Source organism: Branchiostoma lanceolatum, chromosome 8 (assembly GCF_035083965.1).
Source record: "Branchiostoma lanceolatum isolate klBraLanc5 chromosome 8, klBraLanc5.hap2, whole genome shotgun sequence".
Classification (NCBI taxonomy): domain Eukaryota; kingdom Metazoa; phylum Chordata; class Leptocardii; order Amphioxiformes; family Branchiostomatidae; genus Branchiostoma; species Branchiostoma lanceolatum.
Genome location: NC_089729.1, coordinates 9,147,266 through 9,159,216, shown reverse-complemented (window position 1 = coordinate 9,159,216; position 11,951 = coordinate 9,147,266). Strand labels below are relative to the sequence as shown.

Below are 11,951 nucleotides of genomic sequence, written 5' to 3'. Positions count from 1 at the left end.
AGGCCGCTTTTAATTGAGGTAAGGGTCATCGGTGTTGCAGTCAAGAACAATATCCTACTTTTCAGGGCCCCTGTCCGCTATCCACGGCAATTAATAACTCACAATAACATGACAGACAATTCACTGATATTGTAGAAAGACCTTTTTTTAATCAAATGCCACTGAAATAATGCGGGAATATTTGCATCAACACATACAATGCGTACAAAATATACCGTAACCTAACGTTATGTATATCAAACACGTTTGTGAAAATATCATGCACAAATTTAGTTACACAAAAGCTTGTTTGTATAAATATTATTGTATTTGTCTATGTCAGTATTTTTATTATTTTCAGAGGTGATGTTTGATATTAGCTACTGCTAGAGTGCATCACCTCCGTGGCGTGTCCTGTGTATCATTCGATTGATAGATAAAAAAAAAGATAGTGTTATCTACATGTGTATATACTAGTAGATATTTAACCATACATGATTGCGTACCGTATCAATTATTCATCACCAATGTCATCAACAGCCATGCATATGACCATTAAATTCTATTTGATCCAACTCTCAAAAACCTGTTACGTTACATCTACTCTAAATACTATTCATCGGGAATATAGAAAGAACGCATGCACGAACTAATGAGAATTTACACGTGTGCATGCCTGCATGGAAATATCTACCAGTTACAATCCTATCTAAAAAGTCCACAATTTTTGTAATCCAACAAAGCAATGTCACCGTAAGTGCATCTTTGTGGGTACTCAAGCCAATGAAATCAAATGAAATGTTCCTCTGACATTGCCTGTACACCGTTTCAGACGTCAATTTCTCTTGGGTAGATGTTCCTGACATAATTTAAGATCATGATAGTGTATTGTTCCTAAGTTACGGTACCTAATATGCTTTCAAAGGCACGGTATTAAATTTTTAATCCCCAATATATGTGCAAATCCATTAGAAAATGATAGGTAACAGATGGCCTTGGAACCGTTTGTATTGTTTCGGTTTCAGTGTAATCTACTCTGGCGCCACTTCAGACCATGGCCAGCCACAATAAACGTTGTGTCCACACGGTCACACACAGTACATTAGCCAGTAACCGTTCGCTGCAGGCTGTCGCCATTCTGGGACGGTCAATGACTCTCCAGTTTTGTCACCCGGCAACCTCGGAGGCTGGCATTGAATAGTGGAGGAGTTTAACTACTCAATTTCCCTTGATTTCTGCGCTGGGTTGTGTCAAGGAGGCCTTGGTTGTGTCGATCTTTTCGTGAACATTGGTGAAGGGCGTGAGGCGAATACAAGTAGAAACTGCCTCAGTCTTAGAAACTTCGACAAAGACGGTACAAGTATGTCGTTTCATCCATAGATCTACTACATAATTCAAATTTCTTGTAGACTAGATAAGCGTCCAAGATTTTCTTAATCTTTTTTACCCTGTATGCAGTGATATATACAAGCAGTATTGAACAATAAAGTTATTATCATTATAAAACGATTTCGGCAGTGAAAGAAAACCCATCTACATATTGTGGCACCAGTCTCCTACAAAGAATACTATTCACACTTGAATTTACATAGTTTGTTAACACTGTCTTCTCGAAGCTACGAGTGAGGTCCCCCGCCGGTGAATAGCGCGGTCCCCTCGTTGAGAGCTCGGGCGATCTCCTCCTCTTGCGGCTCCTCGATGCTAGCGGTCGGCGTGCCTGGGAACCTCTTGTCCTTGTTCTCGTACTTGGCATCGGGTCTGGGGGAATAGTAAGGAAAAGTCATAAGTATATATCAAAGCATAAAACATCAACTGCAAAGACTTACATAGAGTATGTTACCACAGTGTGTCTAGGGACAACTCAGTTGTCTCTACCGAGACTGTGAATTAACCGGCGGCCATATACTAGTAGTTCCATTTCCATATCGAATGGATAGTCCTCCAAGGCAAGCTCGGTGCTCCTACGTGTCAACTCAGTATTGAAATGCGTTTCATATTGCATGTATGTGAGTAATCTCCAAGCAGATCTTCGGTGGCAATTACAGTATCCAAAGGGCAAAAGCAGCACCATTGGCCCAATAATGCTGCTTTTTTCCTTTGGATGATGTAATTGCCACCGAAGATCTGCTAGGAGATTAGTATGTAAGACCAATGAACAGAAATGCTGGTTAAAAAGTGGAGTTCAATAAACTCAAGCTTACTTCTGTGAGAGCTGTCGGTAGTACCTCCGTCTGGCCAGCCACCACGCCACGGTACCCCCCACGAAGCAGAAGAGCAGGAACAGCACGACCACCACCATGATGGGGATGGACACTCCGTCCGGGAGGAGGGTCACCGGGGCTGTAACACATGACAGGACAGGTATGTCAATAGTTTCATCTGCTTGGTGAATAGTCTGTGTAACGCATACTCCGCTGTCACGGGCTGCATTGGCCCCTGCCTGCAGACTTGGATGGGGGCCAGATGTCGGCCCGGCCACAATAGCGATTCACTCAGGCTACTTGGTGAATAACTGGATGGCTATACCCTCCCAGCAGAGGTTCGGCTCCGGCTGTTTTTTGACGTGTTTAGGCGTTTTTGTCGGGCTTTCTATTTTGTCCCGTTTTTTTATGTCGCCAAGCCATGGCCAAGAAAACGGGACAAAATAGAAAGCCCGACAAAAACGCCTAAAAACACGTCAAAGACCAACTGGAGCCGAACCTCAGCTTGGAGAGTAAAGCACAGCGCAGTCACGTTTGGGATCGCATTCTTCCTGTTACAGCACCACCTTGCAGTGGAATGTAGATCCAGGCATTCTTACACTGGGAAAGTTCCCCCCTCTCCAATTCAGTGACTAATCAATAACTTCCAAGTGTTCTTGCTTCTCATAAAGCACGCAGAAGCACTATCGAAACGTTGACATGTAACAGGTAAATCATTTTGGTTCCGCTTAAAAAACTTTAGGATTCACGAAAGTACAGAACAGAAGAAAAAAAGAGAAAAACACAGAATGACAGAGTACTAGTTATTTTCCACATAATTCTGCCGTCTCGTTATAGACAAGTAGGCTAGCTTTACGGCCTTTGACGAAATTGTGGTGACAACGTAATGAAGCAAAATTGTGTTTTTGAAAATTACATGTGTAACGTTATGTGTTATTTAGCGGAACGCATAGCTTTGAAGCGGCGTGATTAGTGTTTCGCGGTCATTAATCTTATTTCAATTCACTAATTATACTGTGTGGGTGACGTGATGATTTGTTAAGGGAGTTGCCATATCCCTAGACCCAGTCGGAATCTTATCAGAGCTGTGCATGTATTCAGTGTCATTCCGACCTGCGATGTGAATATTTCTACATGCGGTCCATTACTTACAAGTACACCGGGTATCTTAGACAGTATGGGAATGGGCAGGTTGCACAACAACTCATGTAGCACAAGCAGCTATGGCTACTTTTACATGTGTGGCAGCAACAACGTTGTCAGAACATGTCAAACTAGGGGGCCCAAAACCTAATTCTTCCTTTTGACAACCCCTGCCAACATACTGAAAATCATAAAGATCCTTCCACGACACGCACCCGAAAACCTAACGTTCTTGACGAAGGTAACTAGTCAGATCCTGGGGTTGATTCTGTTCTGTATTCCTGCAAATGGCCATGGCTGTCGTGAACCATTGCTTTATGTGGGCAGACTCCGGGCACAGTGCGAGGGCCACGGTATTGATAAAAAAATCTTTATTGACAAACCATACAAAGGTACATACAATATGACACATGCTACAAATAATATGCAAATATGATAGTTGATAAATAAAAGGCTGTCGAAGCCAAATCGCAATGAATTTTTAAGTACAAGTCGTGCAAAACAATTAATAAAGACATCCCACATGAGGGCCTTGTTAAAATACTTCACACTCCATCCTTTTTCCTACAGTTACTCTCTTTTCGCAGAATAATAGGCCTGTCAGAATCAATCACTATAACGGTATTGATTGACACAACATCAGACCACAGGTATCAGACGATACTTTCTTTCAGATGGCTTCCACAAGGACACCTCACAAATCAAAAGTTTTGAGTCTACATGTTATCTCTGATTTCGTTTGAAGCGTAGGTCACAAGTTGGTTCACAGCAATATTCTTGCCCACTACTGCCATTATTCACTGTAATCAGAGTCTTACACCAGAACAGAGGTCCCAACACGATTTATGCTGACAATAGGGTTCGGCGGGTACCAAGGGGAAGAAATTGGCCAAAGGCGATCGCAAAAAATCCAAAATTGACATTTTCTGAGGTTCATCATTTGTGTAACTGTCCAAAAATCTCAAAACCCACACATTATAGAAAAAGTGGGATCATTCGTCTTCCACTGTCTCGGAAAAAGAAGTCAAACCCAAATAAGATAGAATTTAGTGTTAGTATTTAGGATAGAAAAGTCACATGCTGTATTGTTATATATTGTCTGTCCGTCCTTTTATGTTACATGTACTTGCAATTAGCCTACGGGCAAGAACTTGCAATAACCTTTCTTTAATATTTTGTACTATGTATGTTTGGCAATTTGTGAATACATTTGTTAGGAATTTAATTATTAATGATGTAAATTGTATCGTTGTTATATATTTTGTCTGAACCGTACTTCTTTTCTCGTGACCTCAATGAAAAGCGGATTCCAGGCCGAACTGAGCTTCCCATGAATAAACAAAGGTTAGAAATTTCTTTCAAAAATCACCGAGTTTATCAGGATGGTGATGATATTGATGTCGAACAAGCCATATTTGTAAACTTCATATATGCCCTTGACGCAGTCTCCTTGCGTTCCACCCCAGTAGAATCAAGAGATTACACATTTCTTCAAATTCCTGCCATGTCCAATCTTGGCCGCGTGTGACCGCGTGTGTAAGATATAGGATTGTGGCAGATGAAATCTTACTTGGGCCTTAGTAATGGTTGTTGAGCTGAGAAGAGGAAATGGCGGGTGTCATGCACAGGACCCAGCGGTGTCCCTGTCGGCTAAATCAGCGATGACAAGTTGTCATGAAGCGACTCTAGATGGTGATCTGATCAACGACAACGGTCCCTTGTGGAGACGAAATGCAGTCGTGAGAGTGAAGGCGATTCTACACGTCATTAACGTTTCCCGAGCGGTGTCCAAGTTTAATGACTTCCCCCGCCGCCATGGGATTACAGCAGCGCTACACATGCATCATTCCCGTAATGTCTACATAGCACTGTCTGAAGTATGGACTGTCGTACTTATGCCAGCATGCGTTAAGCTTTTATTGATGTCAGTGACAATTCCGCTTCTGTTAAACATTCATCACGACAGTATAACAGTAGGGAATAGAAGTCAGCTGGATGTAGATGTAATGACTCCAGTGGGGAGCTTTTGTACGTCATACAATTACACTGTGCTCTGTGTTTATTCCTTGATGTATAAGCCACAGGCCATGGCGAATTATAGAATTGAATTTATTGGAAATGGGAAACATTTGCCCAGAGAGAGTAAAGAGAGGATGTACTATAGAAGACAGATGAAAAGTTATACTAGTACTCATGCCTGACTCCTCCCCCACGTATCTATACATCCACATGATTCTTCAGTGACCGTCCCCAAATATGAACTACGGGAAGGCAATAGCCTTCTCACTTAGTTCTCGGTTGTCAATACATCAAACGATCAAGGGAACTCTAATCCTGCCACTTTTCTACTTATGATACCACTTACCAGAAAGTACTTCGTAAAGGTCGAATGTATATTGTGATTATCTTTGATATACACTCCAAGCTCGCGGTCTTGACATGGACTTTTACGTATGGCTGACTCCGCCTGCGGAATATAACGTGTAAAGCTAAGGGCCATGCCATCTAATACCGTAAGATTTGGGCGCAAGAAGTGTGAATGTCTGTGTAATTTATCATTCCTCCCAGGGGAATTCAATAGACAGCTCAGGAAAGATCTTAACTTAAGAGCGTGTGTGAACATAAGATAGAGATTGGTTTGTACTAGAAAAAGTGGAGGGACAAAAGAAAACGGCAACGTACAAATCATTATTACATGAAAAAAGGCCAAATTTTTCACTGCTTTTACATTCTTGATTTCACACAGGGAAACCTTTAAGTGTATTTAGGACTGAGCGTCGCGAATTCGCCCGGACTGGGTGACGCACTGGTCTAGACATTGCCGTTAAAGAAGTTTAATACAGAAGTCAAGCAGTCACAGTAATTTGTGAACTGGGCAGGCTAATTAGCTTTCCTTTTGTTGTGAGTAGTGTTTAAATGGTTGTCAAAAACTAATTAGATTCACTGCTTAGGTACATGGTTAAGTGTTTGAGCTTGTTCACTGGGTCATGAAGGGCACGTTCAACTCCGCGGAGGGCCTGAAGGTAATCTCTCACTCCCACACGAACACATGTTGGTGTACCCTATAATTGACGCCTTACATTTATACCCCAGGGAATTCGCTGCCGCATGCCATACGGGACCCCTGGACATAACGTGAATGGTCACACACAGTATAAAAACGTGTGTTTTACGACTTCCCCCTCCCGCTCCAGTCTAACACGCACTTCAATGTCTTAGAATTGTAAATATCAAGACCAAGGTCACCATCACCTTCTTGTTAAGTAGACCATGAATATAAGCCGCCTACAGCTAATGTTCATGTCAGACCGATTCATCAGATGTACTTACGTCTGACGGGATAGGCTTACGCGCGCTCATTATAAACTTGTAAACGCTAGCGCTTGTCGTCAGTTCAGACGAATGAAACATTGACGCGATCAGACCTCACGATAGGCATGGTATTTACCAAATGACTTGATTTATGCACTTTAGACAGCCTAATCTGTCACTTGATAGTTGTAAGGACTGTAAGTACTGAGATGAAAACTTGTCGGCAATTAGTATGATGACAAGCGAGAGTATACCCTTCTCATGTACCCTAAGATAGATTGTTGGTTCACGATCGGCACAGCAGGTCTACTATATGTAAAAGATAGGGACCCAGAAAGGCGACAAAGTGAAATTATGAGAAATCTATCGCCATGCCATACGGTGATACGGACACATGGAAGCCATGTCTTTTCTATTCGAAAAAAGAAACAGACGTCAAGGGCAGACCATCGTTTTACGTTGTTCATGTCGAAAACCCCGCATTTTGCTACTCGGTACCAAAGGTAAAAAGACGTTTCGAAGATATAACGACATTCAATCCCAATGTCTTAATACATGTTGCCAAACAAGTAACGAGTGACTTTATTTAGATAGTTTTGTACCTTTAGCTCATGAAAATTACAGTATTTTAGCTCCAAAGTAGTGACAGTATCTGGGAGATATAAAGCCAGCAGGACGAGTCAGTAGTCATCACAGACAGTGTGTAGATCAGTTCTACTTACTGTCCTCAAACAACCTCGCTATGCCCAAGATGGAGGTGTTCAACTGTTTTGTTTGCTTTTCATGGCATGGCCTGCAACCCACGGTATTAGCGGGTCGGCCCATAGAATGGCTTACTGCGAAAAGGGTTGCATACATCTTAGGTTGAGTTACGTTGTGTTGCATTAACGTTACACAATGTCCATTAGTGCCTTCAGGCAAGTTATGTTTTCTGAAACACAAACAGATGGTAGATTGTACGGTTACAGGGCGGAGCACTTTGTTAATTGCGTGAGAAACAGGTGTAGCCTTACCTGTAGCGTTACTGGCCGTTGTTGGAGACTTTGTTGTTGCCTTTGTGGACACATTGGAGGCAAGGCCTGCTGTAGACATGGCGGACACGTTCCCCTGGCTGGGCCGCAGAGTTGTGGCCCCCAGCCCTCCCGTGGCGGCGGCCGTCAGGTTACCTTGTCCCACTGCCAACTCCAGCAACACAACAAAAACAGCAGCCCCCAAGGTGGCGCCGAAAATCCGCGTGTTCGTCATCTTTAGCACGTATAACGTCGGTGTTTTGAAGCGAGCTGTGTCTCTTACCTGCACAGCCTTAAGGGCCCGGAGCTGTACAACATAACTAGTCTTTCTTGTTTGGGGCGTCGCCGTCCACTATCTCGTGCTCAGTGGGCTGTACAGGTGAGACGGGAACGCGTCGCGGTACGCACCGTAGAACTGTAAATAAAAGGGACGGTCAAAATCATCCTCTCTCTGCGCCGCGCGCAGCAGTAATGTCACGAAATACGGTGCCTGAGAAAGACACCACAGTACTAAACAGAACATGCAGTACGAAGTAAAAAGAACAATGTGAGCACTTACCAGCTGTGAGACAAAAAAGAACTCGGCAGTGTACAGAGAGTGGAGTGTGCATGAGGCGGAAAAAATGCAGTGACGTAATTTGTTGGAGATCTCGCTGGCCTCTGCACCTGTTGTGTCGCGGGCCCATCCCTTGTCGTGGATGGTGGGTACATAAAACCTGACACAAAAGCTCTCACGCACACGCCCATTCATCTTCCACCCGCCGTCCTTTTGTACAAGAGCCGGTGTTGGCTCGACGGCGATAAAAGCTCGAGCTCCCAAAACCTCCTTTATCAACACAGTCAATATTTTCTTAGCTGAAATGTTACAAATGGATACCGTGGAATAATCATAGTAGAAGATTTACCCACCATGCCGCTTTCTGCGCTGACGGCAGAGAAGAGTATACACCGCGCGGGCCTTTTCAACAAAGTCCTGTCAACCTAGCCTGGCAGCCAATCATTAAAGGGGACTATTAACACCGCCTGGGGCAACTTTCCCGGGTAGGGCAGGCATGATCATAGTACCCGTAAATTATTCAGCAGTCTCGGATGATAATCATGTAACAGTACATCATGGAATATATCAAAATTCAGTTACGAAAGAATGGTGAGCTGTATAAGATGATTATACACATGTAATACATATATCTTACAGCCATTCTCCTATGCAATGTTATTATTCTAAGCATCGGTGCCTCAGAGTCGGATTTGACCATATCATGGCCATCACATGCGTGAATATGGCTCCTACATTACAGCCGAATGGGATGGCATACAATATGCTCTCCTTGCAGTCGATGTATTCAGGGAAAACGGCGGCTCTGTAGAATAGTAAAAATGATGGGATAGCTTTGAGCTAAGCTATCATACCAAAGACGAGCCCTGGGGATACGTTATGTCCGAGTTGAGGTTGAAACAATGCGGCTCTCCACGGTGAATAACTTGCCGACTAAAAGCTATCTTCCTAGTCTCGGTTCGCCTGAGCTGTTTTGAAGGAACGTCGTTTTCAATTCCTGATATTCGCAAGACGCGAAAATTGAAAAGACAGGGAGCCTGGAGTGATAGCCCCAGTGTTCAACGTCATTACGGGAGCCGCCAACTCTTGAGGGAGGAAATGGAATCGATATCCGTATGAAGATGTTTCCTGACTGGTGTGATCATATCATTGCCTGCGGACACTGACCTTAAGGTTGTAGCTTTGATATCAACACATCCTTGATGCCATATTCTCATATTTGTATCAAACTTGCAAAGTTAGCGTTGAAATATGAGTGGGATTATGCCGGTGATGCAGCTAGAAATCTATGGGTATCTCTTACGATGTTGCTCTTGTCTTCATTTCTATTCAGTACAAATTCAAAGCGACTGGGCCGGATTACCTCTAAAAGGGAAGAACGTAAAGAAACACTGAGGCTCCCAAGTTATCTCTCAATCATTTCTAAACCTCAACCGCCATAGACAATTTGCCATCTCTCAATAATAGGCCCACCGGCCCATTACAGCTAGTGGTAGAGGGAGATAAGAAGAGCGCCTGGAGAAAACTGATTGTGGGAAGGAACACGAGTCAGAACGAAGCTTACTAGAAGTACAGAATTGATAAACCTGCACTGCCCGGTCCAGCATCCTTGAAAAGAGGGATTTTGGTTTCTTCTTTAGCGTAATTTCAAGGTGGCGGTGCTTCAATCTGTACCGATTGTGTTGGTCTCTGATTATGTGAACAAGCTACGGAAAGGGTCCGGGAAAACATGGCCCAAAATATTTGGTGTTTGGAGGTTATACCTCTGTCAGCGCTGTGTCTGTGATGCTCTAAGTTTACACCGTTAAACTTAAAGCCCGCTTGAAGTCTGTTTCTAAAATGAACCAGATTCAGCCGTGTCTCTATGAACGCTGTGTAGATCCGACAGGCCGATTCCAAACAGCGCGAAGTGCGTGCCACTGAGTGAATTACTTGTAGCTTTCGTTTTAGTACAGCGGAAGTGTCCTGGGTGCGGGACATAAAGGCGTAACGTTACGTACTCAATACAATATATATATATACTCTTATCGAAGATGTACAGGAATAATAGAATGTACTGCGCGGTACAGCATCCTTGAAAAGAGTTTTTTGTTGTTGCATCTTTAGCTTAATCTCAAGATGTTGCTGATGTTTGTACAATGTCTATGTTGGTCTGTGTCTGAGTCTATCTGTTGACTATATATCCTTACATCACTAAAAGTCAACGATGTGGCACTATGTATGGAAAGTTCAAACGGGAAAACATGGCCAACATGATGTGTGGTGTTTGGAGGTTATACTTCAGACATCGTTTACCTGTGTCTGTGTGCTCTAACATCTGGCCTTTCTTAAGTTTACATCGTTACGGCCCGCTTGAGTTCTGTTTCTAAAATCAACCATATTCAGCCGTGCCGCTATGAACGTTGTGTAGACCGGACAGTCCCCAATACAATGGAATTAATACAATATATGCATACATTGCTCGTATCAAGAATGTACAGGATTGACAAAATCACGGTGCTGCGCGGTCCAGCCTCCTTGACAAGAGGGTTTTTGGTTGCATCTTTAGCTTAATTTCAAGATGGCAGTGTTGATGTTTGTACAATGTCTATGTTGGTCTGAGTCTATATGTTGACTATATAACCTTGCATCACTAGAAAACAACGCCATGGCACTATGTATATATGGAAAGTTCCAACAGGAAAAACATGGCCAAAATGTGTGGTGTTTGGAGGTTATACTTCAGACACCGTTTACCTGTGTCTGTGTGTTCTAACACTTGGCCTCTCTTAAAGTTTACATCGTTACGGCCCGCTTGAGTTCTGTTTCTAAAATCAGCCATATTCAGCCGTGCCTCTATGAACGTTGCGTAGATCGGACAAGTCGATTCCAAACAGCGCGGAGCATCGGAGTGCGCGAGTGAATTACTTGTAGCTTTCGTTTTAGTGCAGGGGAAGCGCCCTGGGTGCGGGACATAAAGGCGCGCGTACTCAATACCTGGCTCTTATCGGGAAGGCCAGGAGAAGTTCCGCGGGTGTACCGGACATGTGTGCCGTGTTAATGGGCCCGTCCGTCACACAATGATAATTGAAAGGCTTGTTTGACTGATCATAAATCTCATCATCGCCACTGTTATCTTCAACAAGTTTCAGGAATAAAACCGGTTATCTCCAAGCAGAAGTAGAAAGGCAAACTCGTAAGAGTCGCAACGTTTCTCAAACTCCTAGTTCCGCGCGTATACGTCATTCGGGTTCCGAATGTAGGGAGTTTCTACGACGCGGATTCAGCTCTGCTATAGGAGAGTAGCACCGACTAGCAAACTATCTCACAGAAAAGTTAGATGAATGGAGGATTTCTACTAAAACGAACCAGATTGAAAAGAGGCAAAAAATGCAATTTGGTTAAACTCAAAGTAGACGATGGCTACATTTAATTCTGTGAAGACAGGCATGTGAAACTCAGGATAACGTTAGCTTATGCATCCATCATGATTACGTGGTGGAGAGGAGCAGCGTTCAAAGTAGGTCTAACATTTTCTAACAATCCTTTATGGGGGCGATTCTACCAAATTTTCTGCATGCAACAAAAATCATAATTCGACTTTCTTTTAGTGTCACAAGCAATCTCTGGAGATGGACGAAATCGCTGGGTGGGGTGGTGGTGAGATAGCTGTGACACTGGCATTCATTTTTTTGGAGCGCTGAGTCGGGATTTTCAACTAAGGCCAACCTATGTTCTAATGCCTGGGAAATCGTTTCTGCGCCTCTTCTA

The 11,951-nt window shown here is 43.4% G+C and overlaps 1 protein-coding gene across 2 annotated transcripts; it reads right to left on the bottom strand.

The window, feature by feature from the left end:
- Positions 1–124: 124 nt before the first annotated feature.
- On the bottom strand, positions 125–8,673 carry LOC136439975 (uncharacterized). Of its 2 annotated transcripts, none has more exons than XM_066435693.1 (4): positions 8,555–8,673; positions 7,649–8,060; positions 2,181–2,319; positions 125–1,737 (listed from the first exon to the last, which is right to left on the bottom strand). In XM_066435693.1, the coding sequence occupies exons 2-4, from the start codon at positions 7,878–7,880 to the stop codon at positions 1,596–1,598; spliced, it is 513 nt and encodes a 170-aa protein (XP_066291790.1). In that variant the 5' UTR covers positions 7,881–8,060; positions 8,555–8,673; the 3' UTR covers positions 125–1,595. The 2 variants fall into 2 exon arrangements, with proteins under 2 accessions (XP_066291790.1, XP_066291789.1); XM_066435692.1 differs by lacking the exon at positions 8,555–8,673 and adding an exon at positions 8,205–8,351.
- Positions 8,674–11,951: the final 3,278 nt, after the last annotated feature.